At 39.7% G+C, this 20,666-nt stretch overlaps 3 protein-coding genes across 18 annotated transcripts in view; 2 read left to right on the top strand and 1 right to left on the bottom strand.

Moving 5' to 3' along the window:
• Positions 1-20,666, bottom strand: part of pk (prickle) — a 601,495-nt gene that overhangs the window by 548,918 nt on the left and 31,911 nt on the right. The window lies entirely within an intron of this gene.
• On the top strand, positions 1,533-12,768 carry LOC137245427 (serine protease inhibitor 42Dd-like). Of its 9 annotated transcripts, none has more exons than XM_067776080.1 (5): positions 1,533-1,885; positions 4,745-4,822; positions 4,928-6,144; positions 8,368-8,506; positions 8,590-12,768. In XM_067776080.1, the coding sequence occupies exons 3-5, from the start codon at positions 4,984-4,986 to the stop codon at positions 8,718-8,720; spliced, it is 1,431 nt and encodes a 476-aa protein (XP_067632181.1). In that variant the 5' UTR covers positions 1,533-1,885; positions 4,745-4,822; positions 4,928-4,983; the 3' UTR covers positions 8,721-12,768. The 9 variants fall into 9 exon arrangements, with proteins under 9 accessions (XP_067632181.1, XP_067632178.1, XP_067632179.1 ...); XM_067776077.1 differs by having other exon boundaries at positions 4,925-6,144; XM_067776083.1 differs by having other exon boundaries at positions 1,534-1,698.
• Positions 14,468-16,294, top strand: Spn43Ad (Serpin 43Ad). The gene is made up of 4 exons (XM_067776086.1): positions 14,468-14,783; positions 14,902-15,812; positions 15,901-16,054; positions 16,132-16,294. The coding sequence occupies exons 1-4, from the start codon at positions 14,768-14,770 to the stop codon at positions 16,242-16,244; spliced, it is 1,194 nt and encodes a 397-aa protein (XP_067632187.1). The 5' UTR covers positions 14,468-14,767; the 3' UTR covers positions 16,245-16,294.

The following is a 20,666-nucleotide window of genomic DNA, read 5'->3' as shown; positions in this document are numbered from 1 at the left end:
TCACGATATTTTCAGCACTATTTGAAGACCGTTTCGACAATGTTTAAGGGACCTTACCGAAGCTATTTAAATATATGTTTAGACTGTTTCGGGAACGTTAAGCGTTTGTGATCGGGATATTTCGGACTTGTTTCGGATTAGTTTCTTGATTGCTTTGTAATAATATCACCAAGCCTGTTTCGTGACCATTTCGGGTTTGTCTCCACATAATCTCCGCATTATTTTCGAGATCATTTTGAGACTGCTTTGGACTGTTTCGAAAACGAAAACTGTTTAAAAATCATATCGAAAAGATTGCTTCGGAATATTTTTCAAATATCGCCGGATCATTTTGAGATTGGTTTCGCAACTACTTTAAGATCAGTTACGGATCGTTCCGTAAAAAAAGTGTTCCCAGGAACAATTGGGTCCCACCAAAAAACTTGTCCTTTATATAGCATATATGTATACATATTCAGACTATTCGCTATCTGTAAACAAACTTGAAATTTAGCCACAAAAGCAAACAACCAGACATATATTTATACATATTAATATTTCATTTCGTGTAAACAATTTTCGAAGAGTAGGTGGTTTTCGGATTAATTACAAGATAGTTTTTTAACTTTCTTTGGATTTTTTAGAATCCTAGTGTTTCGCGTCTATTTTTGGAGTAATTTTTGTATTATATACGGAAATCTTTGTGACCATAACCGGTTTATTCGGATGTTTTGCGATCATTTTGGATCTTTCTACGGCTTATTTCTGGTTTATATCGGCAATATTTTACAACTGGTTGCGTTCGGGATCTTTTTGAAACTCTTTTAAGATTATTTATTGGACGGTCTCGGAACTGTTTTTATGATCATATCGGAGCTAGCTGGCTAGGAGTTGCAGCAGCATCAAACGATTTTCTAGTTAGTCTTATTTCTGTTGTTATTTTTTGAGTGAAAATACTTCGTCCTAATCAACTTAATGCAATTTCATCAGAAACATCTATCGGAATTCCATGGAAACTGGCCGTTTAAACAAGGTTGAATAATAAAAAAGATGATTTGTGTTATATGGAGATAGCTCTCATTTAGGACATACACACATCGGGTATAACGGGGTCGGGTGACAAACAAGTTTTCTTACAACCCATTGGCTGCTTTATATAGTGGCGAATCTCATCATAGTGATTTCAGAGACCATCTCTCATTAACACGGGAGTAGGAGCTACGTCAAACAGTGGCCTGTTGGGATTTCTGAGTGTCTTTGCATAACCATTACATGGGATTAGATCGAGTGGCAGCTGTACAAGTAAGTATTGGTCTTATGGTTGGTTAAACTCACATCAAAAGCATGAACCCCAATTTTTAAAGACTATTCTAGCACTAGAATAAGTATCTTTACAAAAAAATTCTAAAATATGAGATTTCCAGCCAAGACCCTCCAAAATACGCCACTGTGCGCTAGATCGTCATCGATTTCTCTGTGCGAACTTCAAAGCAAAGCTAGGCAAAACTACGTAAATAAACATATTTATAAATACGAGCTTATGGAAGAGCGGTTAGTGCGATTTTGTCAACAGAAGTAGTTGCAACGAAGGAACGAAATCGGGTTAAGCGCACAAATTTGCTTTCAACAATAAATGAAATCTGGTGCGCTTATAATTAGCAAAAATTCTTAATTTCAAGGAAATAAAAATGCAAATTTAAATAAAAGAAATTAAGAGAGGTATATACCTACGTGCATGTGTTTAAATAAGATTGTGTAATTAATTACGGCGTAAGAGTTCGAATACGCGAGCCATACGGGCAAGATTTACTAACGAAGATTTCGAAACTCGTTCTGATCAATTGTGGTATAGGCGGCAAATCGAACAATGCGTAAAGTGGATATAAGTTTTGAAAAGAGAAAACTTGTGAGCATATAAAATGGAGAGAATTCCAATCATTCAAATGCTGGGGATTTTTCGTAAGCAATTTACCCATTCATATTCATCAGATTTTTGTGCCAGAGCATCCAAAGGGTGATTCAATTAGTGCTTTGTTTTCAGATATTCAAAAGTCAGATTTTTGGGTATTATGATTTTACTTAGTTTTTTATATATTTTTCCTGTTAGAGAAAGCCCAAATCGACACGACAGAAAACTAACTACTACGTGGTAGAAGGCCCCGATGTAATGCGGCCTTTATTTAGTTCTATTGTGCTTGACCTTTGAGCCTATTACTATATGTGGAATGTATTCAGGAACCTCTTCAAGCCTTAAAATCCATATCATGAGGGTATTAAGGGTTACATTACCTAGATGGGAGAGTCGCTGCCCTGCCAGAGCCACGCATTCGCAGAGAATGTGAACCGGCGTTTCAACGTCCAGCTCACAAAAACAAGAGATTTTCGTTTCGGAGGGATTTAATTTACTTAGGTGATATCGTAGACTTTTGTGTCCCCTATAGTACCCAGTGAGAGTTCGTAGGTCCTCTTCGCTTAGAGTTATGAGATAAGCTGATACTCTCGTTGCAGAGAGTATAAACAATTTGGCCTGTTTTCGCCCTGGACATTCAAGCCAGTGCTGACCGAACTTCTTTGTTTCCCAATTACTAATGGCTTCCTCAGTGTGTGCTTTTCTTTCCTCCTGAGGTAGGAGTAACAGATGGGATTGTAAGCTAGGACATGTCATATTTGAATTTCCGTCACCTCTTGTATGCAGCCGATCCAACAGGTTAAGGGTTGATGTACTTCAATATAATTAAGACCATCCATGATCAATGGTCAATGTCTAAGAAGACTTCAAAGGCGTACTCATTTTATTACAAGGATTTATCTATGTTTATAGCCACCCTATGCATGGCCATGTCTACCGACCTGCCTCTGGTGTTGTAGAGAACAGTTTTTCATCCACATTTGACTTTGGACTTGGCAAATAAAACTTAAGGAAAGTCGTCACTGCACATTCGATCTTGGTATCGGCCATCAAGCTCAGCACTACCGGCTCCGTGATCGAAGCCTAAGTGCTATCTGCTAGGTTTTTGGCATCATAATTTGTCTAGGGTCGCAGCCTAGAAGGATTTGCTAGATGGCATATCAATGTGGTATTTAACTCCAAGGATCAGGGTTTCCCCATTAGGTTGAGAGCGATGTTTGGTAGACCTGTAGCTGTTTATTTTTTAGGTGGATCATTAGCATTGCCGAAATTGTAGACGATCCATGTACCACCATTGTGCTGACAACAAATAAGGTTCAAGTCCAATCCTTCAGTTTCAGACTACAGAAAAATGCTTTTAAAACACTAATGAAGTTCTTAATGACTATATTTGACTTTGCTAAGTCCATGAATTTCAGAACGTTTTGTAAGCGTAAAGTGTTTAGTTTTATCCGCAGAGATACCACGCATGTCGCTCATCAGACCTTTCTTGACTCTGAATCAAGAAGGTGTCGAGACAAGATGAGATTGCTCTTTGATAGTTCGAGAGAAGAGTTCTCCGGCAGATAAATTTTCCTGTTCGGGATACCGACAGCGAGTGTCGAAGCAGGTATAATGGTGAACTGTACGAGCTTTACGCAGATATGAAGATAGTTGCGTGAATAAAAGTCCAAATGCTTGACTTACTAGGTATTGTTATGCGAGTGGACGAAGGCGCTTCAGCCAAAAATTTGTCCAGTCTGTACCAAAGCTTCGAAGCAGAGGAAGAGGGAGACCTTCACCAAGTTGGGAGAAGCATTTGAAGGAAGCCCCTACCTCTCTTGCTGTTCTCAATTGGTGTCATTTATCGCAAAACAGGTACAGTTGGCGTGATTTATTATGAAGCGATCAAAATCGCTTAAGTGGCTTAGCACCAATTAATGATGATAATGAAAGATATGAATGCGTACGAGGTCTTTGTTGATGTTTTACCAATGTAAAATGACTTTCCAAACAGTTTTGTTCATGTTGAGGTTATAACAGATCTTGGCCTAATATAAAGCTTTGTACATTAATTGTTGTCTCTCGGCGAATAGAAACAACACTGATCGAGTAACTTCCTCTCACTGTCCAGATATATGTCTCGGAATTATAGACGTTGTCGAAAAAGATAGGATGGTTTTGGAGTATTCGAGGAAAACACGGCTCTGCTGTCGAAGGAAGTGAATGGAGTGTAACGAACATCAGTTAAAAGTCTTCGCTGGCTAGGTGATATTATGTCAATTGATAAAGACATGCCGGGCCAGAAAGTATTCCTTACTTCTTACGAATTTAGCAGCAGAAAAAAGGCGATACCTACACTGAGTAGGCAGAAGCACTTGGAAGTAGTCTTAATCTCCTTTTGCGCACCTAATTGACATAAGTTATTACTTGGAAGAACTCATTGGCGTACACTGCTGCGAGACGATCAGAATCGCATAAGCGTCGATGTGAGGTGTGTGACTCTTGATCGCGTACAAGTGCCTCATCTTTACTGAGAGGTACATATAGGGCGATTGATCCGTGGTATGGAGGACAGAGCTCAACCCTCGTCCGTCTAATGTAGTACCACCTGCTGTACTCAATTTAAGCATAGCTTAGGCTGAATTAAGAGTCAATGTAGTACTTGTTCAGGCACTCCAAAGTTGTCCTGGCCATAGAAGGTTAATTGCAAGCGCATTGTTCTGCAGTTTATACATTTGGTTGCTACTTGACTGAAGATTCTCAACAGTGGTAGATCCAATCCTTATTTTTTGGAGTGAATGGAAAGTGGCTTATGGATAAAAGCCCTGAAGCGAAGTCCTTAAAAGTTGTCTTTTTTTTATAATTTTAATGTAGGTCCAAGACGTTTTAAGTTCTCACTATGCGGAGATCTAAGGCGAGCAGCATGAATTTATTTTGAAATTCTTGGTTGAGGTTAGTTTTCGAAAAATTACTACCAGTCCTGAAGTTTTTAATTTTGGAAACCATTCAGCTAACACCTTTGTAAATCCTCTACTTCTATTCCATAATTTATAGTAGCCTTTATAGTTGGACATGAGACAGCAGATCAGATACATGACATACAAAGGGACGTGATGTATCAGCAGAAATGGGAAAAATTTAGGCCATATACATCCCACCAACGAGGAAGTGAGGAGCCACAGGAGACAGCCTACATATACCCAAGCTACAGAGACGTTCTAGTAGATCCAACCGTAAGACCGCTACTTTCAACGGTTTCAATGCAAGCGTATCCACATCCTTCAGCAACACAAACACCATATGCAGATAATAAACCAAAATGGCATATAAGCAAGCCAATCAACAACGATAGGTTCAACACGATGCTGGATGCAGAAGCTGCTCCTGCCATTCCTAAGACCAATGATACGAAAGCCACCGCCGCGAGAGCTCCAGTACTACCTAATTCCCATAACAACTTTAACGCTGATCTCTTCCAAGCAATCACCAGCGCAATGCCACAACGCAATATTGTTTACTCGCCAATCTCTTTGCAATTGTTGTTGGCATTTGTTTACATTGGCGCCAGCGGGCAAACTGCGCTGCAATTACAACGCGCACTCTCATTGCCCGTCACACGCCTAGAAACCGAAAATCTCTTCGCCAATTTACTGAAAACAAACGTAGAAAACGCGCATACACATCTAGTGATGGCAAATAAAATGTATCACAATCGCAAACTAACGGTACAACCAGATATAGAACGAAGCGCACGCTACTTTAATAGCGAAGTTGAAGCAATCGACTTTGATAGGCGCCGTCATGCCACAGCGACGATTAACGATTGGATTGCAAAAAAGACGCAAAATATAATACGTGAATTGTTGACACCTGAACAACTGGATGCGCAAACTCAAGCCATCCTCCTCAGCGCTATACATTTTAAGGCTAAGTGGGAGAAAGAATTTTCTGTATCTGATACGGAACAAACAAAATTTTATGTGAGCTCGCAGAGGGCTGTGAATGTCAGTATGATGTATAATGATGATATGTACCGTTATGGTGAATTTCCGGAGCTGGATGCTACTGGTTTGGAAATTCCATATGAGAATGCGAATATTTCAATGTTGTTATTGTTGCCAAATAAAGGGAACGGCTTGCCGGCGATGGAGGAACGTTTACAAGGCGTCGACTTGGGAAGTTTGACGGCGCGCATGAACATGGAGTCGGTAGAGTTACGTTTGCCGAGATTTAATATAGATTTTGAGTTGGATATGCGTGAATCATTGGGAAAAGTAAGTATTTTTTAGTAGTGTAAAGAATTTTAGTATATTTAGGGAAAATGCTTCTTTGGGTAGGGAGGGCATGTTATGAGAATGAAAGAAGAGGCTCAGGCTCTGAAATTATTGCTAAAGACACTCGTATTTGAAAGCAGTGAAAGGGGGAAACCCCTGCTCAGTTGGGAGGGATAACAAAATAAAGACTTGAACCCGCTTGATGCTGCAAATTGGCGTCACTTATAATGAAACAGTTATTTTCCCAAAAGAGCCATCGAACAATCGACAAACTTTCACCATACGTACTTTGGCAAGAGGCATACCAGTTTGGTGGAGATAATGAAGGTATAAAACAAATTTATTCACACCCAGTCTCCGTATACACTAAAAGTAGTTGGCAGCCAAAGTCACAAACCAAACTATTAAAAGCAAAGGGTTGTGTAAGATTAAATGTGGACATATTAAGGGATGATTCCATCTTCTTTTGAGACCCTTGTTAAGTGCCAATATAAGCCCTTTAATCGTGAAACCGCTGTCAGATCTAGAAGCAGCCAGTGGCATAGGTCCTAGAAAGCTTGTAGTATTTTCCAAGACGACGGAGTTATTTTATAACATAAAGGCTCCATTACTGATACTTAGCATAGACTTGACTTGGCTTGAGAACTGTCACGTACATTTCTGTTAAATGAACATTGCATGTTACTGATCACTCAAAACTTAGCAAAACTTAACTTGACTTAGAAGTCTGTTGAATTTTGATTTTCTATGTAAGTTCTAAGTGACGTTTGCATTTTTAGATGCCATTTGCTTGTTTCCATTTCATTTTGACATAATGTGGCCTTAAGTCCTGGCTTTTGATAGTGTTTTTCAGTTTGATCGTTAAGCAAACTTATGGTAATACTACGGAATCATTCAGTTTATGTGCAATCCTCATGGACCGGCCAGTTTAACCTAACCTAACCTAGCACTTAAATCTAAGGTAGGATAAACAATTTGAGAAGTTAATGGCCTCACGGTAAGCGAATGTGTCACGAATGAAATGCTTGCAAATGATCACTTGCATTGCCCATCCGCCTTTCTTTCGCTTGCTAAACGCGTTTACAGTGGGACAGTGGGAGCGTGTGTAGTGGTAGCTAGAAAAAATGACAATTTGTAGTGCTGAAGTTGTGTGTGTTAAATGCGTCGTTACCTAAGTTTAGCCTTTTTTATACTCGAACAAAAAAACAGTCTGTTGTAAACTAGACGCTGTTGCATCAGAATCTTTTTTAAGTTGAGAGGAGAGTAATAGAAAAGGTTGCACAATGGGGTTGCTTAGGTCAAGCGATAAACGCGTCGATTAAATGCCGATAACGCTCCCGTTACGCGCTACGTCAGCAAATCAATCCGCTTTTTGCCTCTATGGCAACTGTACTATGAAAGGACAGCTCACTTGGACACTTTCATTTGGTGCTTTGTCCTACTACATACGCTAGCAGTGAAACTAGCCAGTTTTTTTTTTTCTAATTTCACATGGTTAATATGAAGCTACCGATAGGGCATACATGGATCTTTAGAGGTTTTCTCCACAGACCTGTTATACAACTGAGCTAAAGGTGAATGGATGATTCCGTCAGTATAATAAAAAGGAGCGGGTAACGTGCCATTGACCAGAAAGACGACGAAGACAAGATAACCTGGCCGAGAGAATCAACCGCTTGTAATTCTGCACAATTAGCAAGGCGTCGTTAGTTGAATTCTCTAAGAACTGATAATATATCCGGTATCGGAATATCTTTTCATACTCATAAACAGTAGAGGAGGCGAACTGAAGAGAGCAAAGGCGAAAAAATATGCAGAAAAAGGGAAGGAAACTGATTAAGAGAATAATAGTTGGATGGGAGGTGGAGCGTCAAGAGAGAAATGCGGTTGAAATGCAATGGGTGGGAGATATGGACAGCAATAAGATGTGATATATAAATCACTATATGGGGATATGGTCAGAAAGGGAGGTAATGAAGGGAGTGAACAAAGTGTGAGATGTGAAGGTAGAGATAAAAACGTTTGAATAAAATAAGCGAGGAGGATGATGGGAAGGAAGGAGTGCAGGAGAAGAAAGAAGCATTATAAATTTAGATTCCTTCATATACAACGCCGGCGACTTTGCGAGTTTCTCCTGATTATTTTCAAAACAAAAAAAGAAAGCTGAAAAAATTGCATCAAAATTAAACGTACTTATTTGAATTTCTATTATTCCACTTAAAGCTTGGCATCACAGATCTCTTCACTGACCATGCTGAATTGCGAGGTTTCTTTCGCTCACAGTCGGCTGCTGTGTCACAAATGAAACACAAAGCTTTTATAGATGTCAATGAAACTGGTTCGGAAGCGGCGGCTGCATCATGTAAGTGATTGTCACAGAAGCAAGTAACGGAGAGGGCAGCTTACTTAATCATTATTTCATTCTTTTAAAATTTTTCTTAACAGTTATTCAACTTATTCCGCTCTCTCTACCCAGCAGAGTCGTTGAATTTACGGTAAATCATCCATTTGTTTTCGCTATTCGTAGTCCGCAGGCCGTGTACTTCATTGGACATGTCGTTAACATACAATCATAAAAAATGTATTTAATTTTTTTTGAACGATTTTAAGACTTAATTAAATTTATTATTATACTCAGCGTGCTTTGCACACAAAGTATATTCACTTTGATTGGATATCGGTTGGTTGTACAGGTATAAAGGAATTGAGATAGATATAGACTTCCATATATCAAAATCATCAAGATCGAAAAAAAATTTGATTGAGCCATGTCCGTCCGTCCGGCCGTCCGTTAACACGATAACTTGAGTAAATTTTGAGGTATCTTGATGAAATTTGGCATGTAGGTTCCTGGGCACTCATCTCAGATCGCTATTTAAAATGAACGCTATCGGACTATAACCACGCCCACTTTTTCGATATCGAAAATTTCTAAAAACCGAAAAAATGCGATAATTCATTACCCAAGGCGGGTACGGCGATGAAACTTGGTAGGTGGGTTGATCCTATGACGCAGAATACAAAATTAATACAACTTTGGACAATGGGCGTGGCACCGCCCACTTTTAAAAGAAGGTAATTTAAAAGTTTTGCAAGCTGTAATTTGGCATTCGTTGAAGATATCATGATGAAATTTGGCAGGAAAATTACTACTATTACTGTATATGTGCTAAATAAAAATTAGCAAAATCGGATGAAGAACACGCCCACTTAAAAAAAAATTAAAAGTCAAATTTTAACAAAAAATTTAATATCTTTACAGTATAAAAGTAAGTTATGTCAACATTCAACTCCAGTAATGATATGGTGCAACAAAATACAAAAATAAAAGAAAATTTCAAAATGGGCGTGGCTCCGACCATTTCCATTTAATTTGTCTAGAAAACTTTTAATGCCATAAGTCGAACAAAAATTTACAAATCCTTGTGAAATTTGGTAGGGGCATAGATTAGAGATATACGCCGCCGATAAACGCCGCCACCGCCGCTGATTAGGGTCGTTTTTCGCACGCCGCCGCCAAATGTCAAAAATATCGGCGGCGGCCGCGGCGGCGGCGTGTGGCTCGTTACTGTATTTTCTACTAGTTTAAGACTGTTTACGCCATTTATTGTTCGTGTCGAAAATTGGTCGGATATGGTCGAAAGTGGTGTCAACGGATGCGCATCACTGCCAGTTATAACAAACTAATTGCGAAATTTAACTCTTTCTAACTGTTCAAAAGTTATTTTAAAAAAACTGGCGCTTTCGATGTAAGCTTAACACGGACTTTGCCTCACCCAATTCACCAAGTTATTAAAACAAAACACTAATAGAAAAGTTATATGTCTAATAAATTTGTATGCTCACTTTGAATATTTTTTTTTTCAAAAAATTAATAATGAACAATGAATTCAAATAAAATGACTCAAGGCGAACATGCTTTCAAATTGTCCCCAAGTTGTTAAAGAAAGCAAATTAACCAAAAAAGGTGCCGATTTAAAAAAAAATTTATATTGCGATTGGCTAAAAGAATAAGCGAAATCAGTGACGCAAAATCCTTTAGTAGGTTCTAGGGGCATACACACTCCTTTGAAATGATTATTACCTCATACTTAAGTTGAGGATATATGTACGTATAAGGGTTTGAAAAATCACTTGGGCTTACATTCAAACATCTGTTGTTTATTTGCGAAACTATACAATAGCGTCTGAAATGTTAATTTTGATTTTCACACTTAGCCCTTCAACACCCAAGTCTCCCGGTTTAAGATTTCCTAAATTTGGCGGCCCTATCCAAAACTAGTCCCTTGGAGTGAATGACATTGATTATAGCCTATCAACCAAGTTTAAATATCACCTACACGTTACGGCTCCTTTTACAATTGTGAATATGTAGGCACATATATTTACCAGGTGAGGCTTTGTCCTTCGCAAGAACACGCAAAGTGGTGAAGGAAAAGCTTTCCCAAGACAGTCGAACTAAGGACCGCGTGTTCTACTACCCTAACGTAGTGTACAGTCGAACTAGTCTGAAAACTGAAGCTACGCGGTCATTCATAATGAGCTCTTATATCATAAGGCCGGAAAACAGAAGTTAACACCTTTCAACTTAAAATCGGTCGACTTTCATTCTAAAATATCTTTTTGATTTAACGAAGAATATTGAAATCAATGTTTTGAACACAAACGTCTGCAAACTTTGGTCTACATTCTAAAAATTTTATCCAGGGTCCTTGTAAAATTTTAATTATGTAGATGCACCGAAGATTATACGATTTTCACCCATTACGCAATGACATCCACTTAGACTGCTTATGATTTCGAGGGCGGCATCTTTGGCTGAATAGTCACTCCCTAACGTTTCAAGGTGTTTCTCTGGTGTAGCTCGGCAGCATAGCGCGACAAAAGCATCCGTTGGAAAGTCTTTGGAGCTACAACTAGAGCTTCTAGGAAAGTGACGTCAACGAAGGTATGAGTTCGAAGTCGCAGTCCTATAGTTTCTGTGCTGGTATATGGTGTGAGGGTCAGGAGGCGTGGTAGAGACTGGTGGTCGAGATTGCTACTGTTCGCATATCGGGAATAGCTCTTAAAAACAGCCGAAACAACTGGAGGCGCCCTGTACCAAGAGAGTAATGAGTATTAAAACACCATTAATAGCAACCGTAAGTCGCCTTTGTGCGTGGCCGCCAAGGAGCCACAAATGATTTAAAGGAATTGTGTTCGCGACGATTATTAGGAGTTAACCCTAGGTGAAACTACGCTTTGCACGAGAAATACAGACAAAAGTGTGACTATATTTATGTATCTCATTTCTTTTCAGCAGACGCAGCAGTACCAATTCCAAAGACCGGAGTTAGGTTCGAAGCCTCTCTGGAGTAAGCGAACGAGGGACAATCTCTCAGCAAGGAGGTACTCCTGAAAATTTTTGAATATTATTTTTTTAAATAGACAAATTAAGCTTTTTAAAGTAAAAACGCCGGCGTAGACCGGCGCGCCGCTAAGGTGATCGGCGTAAACCTCTAGCATAGATTCTATGACGATAACTGTTTTCTGTGAAAATGGGCGAAATCGGTCGACCATCTGTCCTTCCGCTCGGCCGTTAACACGATAACTTGAGCAAAAATCGATATATCTTCACTAAACTTAGTTCACGTACTTATCTGAACTAACTATATATTGGTATAAAAAATGGCTATGTGACTATGACCACGCCTACTTTTTCGATATCGAAAATTGCGAAAAGTGAAAAAATGCCGTAATTCTATACCAAATACGAAAAAAGGGATGAAACATGATAATTGGATTGGTTTATTGACCCAAAATATAACTTTAGAAAAAACTTTGTAAAATAGGTGTGACACCTACCATATTAAGTAGAAGAAAATGAAAAAGTTCTGCAGGGCGAAATCAAAAGCTTTTGGAATCTTTGCAGGAATACTGTGCGTGGTATTACATATATAAATAAATTAGCGGTACCCGACAGATGATGTTCTGGGTCACCCTGGTCCACATCTTGGTCGATATCTCGAAAACGCCTTCACATATGCAACTAAGGGCCCCTTCCTTTTAAAACTCTCATTAATATCTTTAATTTGATACCCATATCGTACAAACACATTATAGAGTCACCCCTGGTCCACCTTTATGGCGATATCTGGAAAAGGCGTCCACCTATAGAACTAAGGCCCACTCCCTTTTAAAATACTCCTTAACACCATTCATTTCATACCCATATCGTACAAACACATTCTAGAGTCACCCCTGGTCCACCTTTATGGCGATATGTCGAAAGGGCGTCCACCTATAGAACTAAGGCCCACTCCCGTTTAAAATACTCACTAACACCTTTCATTTGATACCCATGCCATACAAACACATTCCAGGATTACCCTAGGCTCATTCTCCTAGATGGTGATTTTCCCTTATTTTGTCTCCAAAGTTCTCAGCTGAGTATGTAATGTTCGGTTACTCCCGAACTTAGCCTTCCTTACTTGTTTTTTCTCTCTTTTTTATTTAAGTTAATGTGAAAATGGAATATATGACATTAATTAATTTTTTAAATGAAAAATTTAGGTTAAATTGAAATACTCAACTGAGAAAAAATCGATGCTACAAATAAATAAAATTTTTATGAAAATAAAATAATTTGCCTTTCATATTACGGAATACAAAACAATTGGTCTCAAAACTTCCACAACTCAAGAATTTTGGCTTAATTCAATTTTTCTACACAAAAGTTATCGTTTGCTTTGAGTATGTGCTTTTCGGAGTCGACATTAAACATCTTGGTCCCACCAATTTTAAGGAAAAACTGAAAAGAAGCACGCCACAAATCTTTTGAGTTAGGTTGTGTGGCAACTTTAACTGCAGCTCACCCGGACACTTTTATATTGTGTTCCCACATACTGTAACGATGAAAATGGCTTCCAGTTATTTAGCAATCACGACGATAAAGCTACGGATAAGGCACACATTGAACGTGGAAATTTCCTCCGGAGAATCGAAGTAGTCTCAACCGAGATGGTAATGGCTGGTCCTAGCAAAAACCGGACATTTGAGCATAAAAGGACACCTCGGCGTCCTCCATATAGCTAGCACAGCTGGGTCGTATAGTAAGGAGTACCGCATGGACCCTCATTGGCAAAAGCCTTGTAACACTCCAATGGCCATGAATAGATGAGCTTTTGTAAACCCTTAGAACTCCACCGATCGCGTGGAGCTAACAACGGACCAGAAAGAACTCTACACACAGCAGGAAGAGGTGTAAGCCCAGCGTTTGCTAAGCTGGCTCGAGGTCCAACTGTCCAGGAGCAGAAAGCAAGTAAATAATAAATTCTCCAAACAGGCACCTTCAATTCGCCCTTGCCTGCCCGGGCCTCTATCAGTTTGACAATATTATGAAGACCTGTTTCCGCAGAACTGCCCTTGCTCGAAATCACTATCGAGGAAACATTCCCCTTGCAGCGTTTTTGAAAGAAGGAAGTATAGGCTGATTGGTTTAAAGTCTTTCGGAAAGAAGTGAGAGTTTTTCTCCATTTTTGTAATGAAGGTGAGTTTGACTGTATTCCAAAACATGCGAACATAGCCTGACCACAGACAGTTGGCGTTAGTGGGAGCCAGTCAGCTGCGATAAGCCTCCAAAGATCTCTGAAGTTGCTCAGGAATTATTCCATCGCGTTCAGAGAATTGTACAACTTTAAATAGTTAATAACTCAATCAAGTTGTTTTTTTTTTTCAAGAAGCATGGACGGCAAGCTTCTTAGGCTGGCTATTGCCACCAGCGAAGTAGGTTACTGCGCAATTGGAACACCAGGAAAATGAGTGGCCGTTAGAAAGGGATTCTTCACCGTTCATCGAATCGTTCTATTTACATCTATCATGTACCCGAATGAAGGAGGGTTCTTCGAGAAAGTTAACCTGAGCCTCGAGGGCAGGCAATACCTCTCCACGTTTTCGCAGAAACTTGGGTAGTTTACTGCTCTTGACCTATTCGGTTGAGATTTATCGCTTCAAGGTATTATTCACAAGCCAAAGCTATGTGGAACACACTTGAATAAATTCTATCGGCCCCGAATGCCGTTGACTAAGCGTGCGGTTTTTCCGTTTGTCTTTTTCCAGAAATTTTGGGTGTTGTCTTGAGTTGACTTTATTTTTTAAAGCCAAACATAGTATGGGTTTTTTTCCATTCGCGATAAGTAAGATTTTGTATGCTTATCAATTTGGAGCAAATTCATGTGTGACGTATTAAAGGCCGAGCTTCACTCATACTATCTAGCTGCAACCTTTTTCTGAATGCTACAAAGCTCAACCATTTTATGTCTAGTTCTACTTCCCCCCTGTGAAAAACGTTTGTGATGAATGTAACTCAATCGGAGGCTGCCCGAACGTCTGTTATCAGATGAAGGTATACGGATATAGCGAGCGTGGATTAAGAGCTTGGGAACTTGGAAATAAAAGCATAATACATACTCGACTCATTATTCGCAATTTTCTCGCATAAATTTGTATAGATGCAATTCAAGCTTAGCGAAATAGCGCTTTCTCACAATCAGTTCAGTTGAAAAGGAGCTGATAAGGCAGTCACATTACCGAAAACGGGTGCGCGAAAGCTGCAGTGGCAAGTGATAGTAATCTGCAAACAACTATGAATTTCAGATCATGTACGTAAATAAACATATAGCTAAATAGATATTATAAACAATTCTACTTTTTCCCCCTCACGCTGCATCACCGTCTCGGCGAATGCATCTTCTCAACCGCAACACCACACCGCCACAGTTTTTGTTGCGCTCAGCCGCATTTTCTGGCTCCAAACGATCACCGCTCAAGCGCCAGTGCTTAGCGCCAAAAGTGCGAGCGAGCGCTTTGCCTTGACACTCACCAGTGCGCTTGGTGTGCAATCACCGGCGCAAAACATAATAATTTCCCCTCTACTAGTGCAAGCCATTTTGACATTGCTCTCCTATGGCGCCAACGATGAGGAGGCTGCTACACTCCACGCTGCGCTTTATTTGCCACAACCAGAGCGTAAACAAATCGCTACATTGAATATGGCACAATTGCTGAGCGCAGCAAAAGCGCGCGCTCAACGCGGAGCGCACCTGCTTAGCGGAATCTATGTGCAGGAACATATGATGTTTAAATTTCATGAAGAATTTCTCGATATGGCTAAACATTTTGAAACCCCTGTCGAAATGGTGGATTTCAAACGAAAAACTATTGATGAATTAAATTATTATTTCCTAAAAGAATCCAATTACACTTGCGGTGAAGTGCTTAATCTCGAGTTGGCTGCATTGCAAGAGCGCTTCGTCTTAGCTACTGCAGCAGTTTTTCATGCGCCATGGGCGGTGGGTTTCAATGTGAAGGAGACAGAGAAATTGAATTTTTTTACTGATCGCGTGCATCATAAATTGGTCGAGAGCATGTTTGTGACACATAAGTTTCGTTATGCCGAATTGACGCATTTGGATGCGAAGTTGGTAGAGTTGCCATACGCGAATAATACATCATTGAAACTATGGCTATTACTGCCCAACGAGTTGGATGGTTTATTGAATATGGAAGCGAAATTGCAGCATGAAAATTTATTAGAGCTTGAAAAATTATTGAATGAACAAAAAATGGTGCTTACGTTGCCAAAATTTCGTGCACAATATAGCGTGGATCTCAAAGAGGCCTTGAGTGCGGTAAGGTTGCAATTTTAAATTTTCACTAATCCTCTTACTTAGCTTTATTTTATTTATTTTTTCTAATTTCTTTTCTCTTCACACATAGCTCGGTTTCGCACGCATATTCAACGGTGAAACAAAATTCCCGCATATGTTCAGTTCCTTCTTCAATTCGCGCTCTCCAACTGTGACAAATGTGCCACATAAGGCGTTTTGGCGCGTACATGAAGCAGGCGGTAGTGCGAGCGTAGATCAATTTTGTAAGTTTGGTGTGGCATATTTGTAGCAAAAGTTTTTGACTGCTAATTTATTTGTTTTTTCTTCCATTTTTTTTTAGCTTTCGGTGGGCTTTTTAGACACCCCATGCAGTTGGTGGTGAATCATCCATTTTATTTTTTGATCAAATCCGATGTAGAGGTTTTGTTGGCTGGGCATATTGTGAATGTTTAAGTGAATTTAATAAATAAATAAATTTAATACAAAGCTGAGACTCTAATAAACCACAAGTTAATCTTCATTTCATTGTGGAATTTCGCGTGAGAATTCTGAAGAACGAAGCACGGACTGAATTAGAGACACTCATGTCTCCACTCCAATGAAGGCGCTCACAGGTATGCTATATTTAACCCCACTCGGGATTAGAAACCTCCTTCCGCTCTCCAGACCGCCGTAGTGTATTTCAAGCGGAAATCTTATCAATGCGAGATGCAATAAGTCATGGAGCTTAAGCGTTAATATGAGACACGAGTATTTATTATCTCAGACATTCAGTCTGCATTACGGGCCTTGGACTCATGTCAATAATTGATGCCGCAGTTATCCCAGTGAGAGGACCCTTCAGTATAAGCCTTATTGAAGGGCTGATGAGCAGGCCAGCAGGAGTAAGATCGCCCATACCATTTAAAAAAATGTGTCAGTAGGTATGCACATCTGAGGCTTCTTTGAAGCTCAGTGCAAGCTTAAAAACTACAAACGGGGCAAATGTGCTGGAATTCAATGGGTTCATTAGCGCAATTCACAGCTTTCGCAACCCCAATGTCAACATCCCCTACGTGAGGCGAATTCTGTTACAAATATGAATATAACATTTAGCAGGCGCAGCTCTGGCGACCCCAAGATCCTAATGGAAGGATTCAATGTCGAATATTAAATCGTTCCCGATATGGCCGGGCTAGTACTTTAATGCTGCTTTTTACCGGAACGTACCAGATCAATATCCAGCAAAGGACTATCAACATCGGGGGGTGTTGCTACAATAACAACAACAATGGCAAATGTACTCTGATCACCTCTCTTCACATGCGAGATAAAAATACTCCTTCCTATGATAAAGAATACACAAACGCACTTTTAACACTCAATACCTCAAAGCTATCGCACTTTGTAATTTTTCTCACCGGTTACCTTCTGTCCGCCAGCCGTTCTTCAATATTCAAACTAGAAACAAAGAAGATATCTCATTTTATTGGTTCCATGAAACGAGTCGACACAACTTAACTGGTACCGTAAGGGTTAGAGACCATTTAGGGTATCGCAAAGAGCTCACCCTTGGCCAAAGTCCTTTCAAGCACCAACTCCTATAATAAAGCAGAAACTCGGTGAAAACTATAGAGAATATCTTTACTACAAGGAGATTATGGGAAAATTGATGAACGAGGAATTAAAATTATAACTGACGGATCCAAACCTGCATGTTGGGTGCTGTTCCGCCAAGTTAGAAGGAGCGAACCAGGGATTCAAGGGGTTTTTTAACCCTTTCAAGGGGTTGCCAACACAATTGCCTACCCGTGGCGAATACTGTATATTTAACACGCCAGGCTCTGGCGATCCCGAGTTTCTCATGGAACTAGGAGGAGGGGCGAGATGGCATAGACGACACAATGTAGTCATACTAAATCGTTTCCGAATTGGTCGCGCTTGTACCTGAATGGTGCTTTGTTACCGGAATGCGCGGGATCCATATCCAGCAATGGACCATTAACTTCGATAGTAATACCCAGAACCTTGGGCGAGTGTCCTTATCGCCACAATAACAACAACAAGTAGGGAGTCAAATAGCGCTCGAGTAACCGTTTATGAGCACTTACCCTATAGCGAAGCATTTTATTTGATTTGCGAAATAAACTTACTGTCAATTTGATACGCCCTTGAGTTTAGGTGCCTGAAACAAGCACAGCATTGTGAGTCTTATACAGACCTAAGCACTTGCAGAGGTAGTTAGGTTGTGTTGAGCTAGCTGGCCCCTGAGAACCGTACCAGAAGTTTACTCAACAAACAAACTGAAAAACCGTGTCAAAAACCCATGTTAAAAAATAGCTCCATCGTCTTTCCAAATACCAGAAGCTTTCTAAAACCTATACTACTTGCTGCTTGAAGAAGTAGTGAGAGGCCGCTTCTTGCCAGCCTTCAGGCCGCTTCTTTCTGCCTGTCTCCTCAATGGCCAGTTGTTGCCACCTTCCTGTGATCACTGCGATAACAACGTCTTCTGCATATCCTATCACCTCTACTCCAGCATATCGCTATGGACAGGGCAAAACGGGTAAGTCCAAGAGAAACGGAACCTATCCTGCTCACGCAAAAAAACAAAACTTCTTCCTTTAACTTACAGCATAAGAATCCAACCTGTTAAAGTCGAATTTTGTGCGTAGGTGTCGAGCCTCGCTGACGTCCATAAGGTATCTTAATAATTTTCTATTCTGGGTTCATGGATTCAGCGCAATTGAAGGGAGTGAATTTGTAGATGGGATGGCCAAGGAATGTTCGAAATGAACATAAGAGATGAAGACAGCTTCGTAGGGCAAAGGACTTTCTATGATACACCGGGTTGATAACGAGGTCTCAATTTCGGTCGGATTTTCGAAAATCTGGCAGAGGTAGGGAAAAGTGGATATTTCGCTCATACTTAAGTTCATTAGAATAACTAAGTTGTTCGTTGAGGACTACTAGGAAGTTATCTGGTTGGATGAATGAGCTGCCACCCGGCACTCACTTAGGGTATACATAATGGACACACATTTTTCATAGTAGAAATTTCGATACACGCCCTGTCAACCTAGCATAACCTACTCAATTGTTATCGAGTTCGAGTAGTATCTCCTTCAGATCTACAACCCACTATAGTGGGGAGAGAAGCCCATCCTGGGGTTTTCTCTTTGCACAGTTGAGGTCGTGTGGCCAATATAATTGGATGTCGAGATATCGTACAGTTTGGAGGAGCAACATCTTTTCTTATTTTTAAAAGTCTTTATATTTTTATTTAAGTACCATAAATCTAAAAATACATCTACAAAGTATATAAATATTTGCTTAATCAAAACAGCCAGCACAACAATCATTATCATCATCACTGTCGTTGGTGCCAGTGCAGCCCAAACACGAACTAAATAAGCATATCGCAGCATCAACGTCCTCTTCTGCCTCTGCCACTTCGCACATAGCCGTTGTTACTCCATAAACAAAACTTGATTCAGTATTATTAATTGGGCGGTTTTTCTTCTCGTTAGCGGACTTTGACTGCGCTTCGTTTGCTTGTTGATCCATGATATTTCGTCAAACCGTGTTTTTAATTTGTGTCCGCACACTCCTGCAGTTTATTTACTTCTATATAAAAATCAGCAAACACTGCCGTGTTCGCATACAAATCTGCGGTTTCACGCCATGCGTTGAACACAATGGCGCCAGTATATCTACTATATTGCCGGCAAATAAATATAACAGGAACTAGCCAATACAGCAGACAGTTCTAGCCGAAAATTGGCATGCTGCCAACATTCTAAAAATTGGGCAATCCTCTACCTCTTCGACCTACCTATGTAAATAGTGCTGAGAAAGTCTACGTTATTATGATTATACTAAAACGTCGCTTATTCGTCTCTGCCTTACCTTAAATTGGTCTAACAAACATAAGTTGTCTGCAAAGATGTCTGCGCGTGTGAAACGGCATAAAGGATTTGGTATACATATATCAACATTACAAATACACATTTTACGTCGAATTATTAGTCATGTGTTATTTATTTTGTTGAAAGCATTTCAGCTGAATGAAAGTATTTACTTATGCACTCGAAGTTTTTTCCCCCGTTTTGATAAAGATCACAGCACTGTCGGTCATAAGGTAAAAAAAAACAGGAAAATGTTTGAAATAAAAAGATGGTAAAAGAAATTTAAACACTTCGTTTATATAAATGGAACATGGAAAATGTGTTCTTAGTTTGGAGCATAATATTGGTAACAACAACCATTGTAGGTAAAGGCGAGTTATCTCATTGAAGAGGCCCTCCCAGGAACTTAAGAAGTCATCTCCGTAAGCACTATGAAGAAATCCGACACTTAAGAATTCAGCCGTTTGAAAAAGAGGAACATAACAGGGCCCTCATAAACATGCGCCAGTATGTCAGGGATCGCCCGGTGAGCCCCTTTCTTCAACACAAATACCCTAAAGTCGAAGTTGACGAAATCAGAATACCCAGGGAGACGCGCGTCACGCTAACTCAGCTGTGATCTGGATATTGTAAGGGGTTAAACTCTTATTTATGTAGATTCAACCTTGACATACTCAATGTATGTCCCGCGTGTAACGTATCCCAACATTATATCAACCATCTTTGAAATATGGAACCAAATGTTTTCGATGAGTTATTGATTGACGAGTTATCGGGTTTTTATAGAAAATTTACGTATTAATATCGATTTGTTGTGAAACAGTGTTTGACATGTTATCGAAAACGTATCAATTGATAACAAATTTTGAAACAGTTTATTTATTGATTTATAATCAATATGTCATGGAAAAGCTACCGATTTAATGTTAAACCTTTATCGATATGTTATCTAAGAGCCATCGGTATGTTATCAAGAAATTATCAGTTAAAT

The sequence above is a fragment of the Eurosta solidaginis genome, chromosome 3 (genome assembly GCF_040869045.1).
Source record: "Eurosta solidaginis isolate ZX-2024a chromosome 3, ASM4086904v1, whole genome shotgun sequence".
NCBI lineage: Eukaryota > Metazoa > Arthropoda > Insecta > Diptera > Tephritidae > Eurosta > Eurosta solidaginis.
Note: the sequence above shows the minus strand (reverse complement) of the source record. Positions and strands in the feature narration are given on the sequence as shown.

What these genes read in the sequence shown, in the direction of transcription:
- LOC137245427 (XM_067776075.1), top strand. Translation starts at nt 1,899, where the DNA reads ATGGAGAGAATTCCAATCATTCAAATGCTGGGGATTTTTC. An exon ending in TCAAATGCTGGGGATTTTTC is followed by an intron (nt 1,939 to 4,924) that starts GTAAGCAATTTA and finishes CATAATTTATAG; the next exon opens with TAGCCTTTATAGTTGGACAT. An exon ending in TGCGTGAATCATTGGGAAAA is followed by an intron (nt 6,145 to 8,367) that starts GTAAGTATTTTT and finishes TTCCACTTAAAG; the next exon opens with CTTGGCATCACAGATCTCTT.
- Spn43Ad (XM_067776086.1), top strand. An exon ending in TCAAAGAGGCCTTGAGTGCG is followed by an intron (nt 15,813 to 15,900) that starts GTAAGGTTGCAA and finishes CTTCACACATAG; the next exon opens with CTCGGTTTCGCACGCATATT. An exon ending in TGCGAGCGTAGATCAATTTT is followed by an intron (nt 16,055 to 16,131) that starts GTAAGTTTGGTG and finishes ATTTTTTTTTAG; the next exon opens with CTTTCGGTGGGCTTTTTAGA.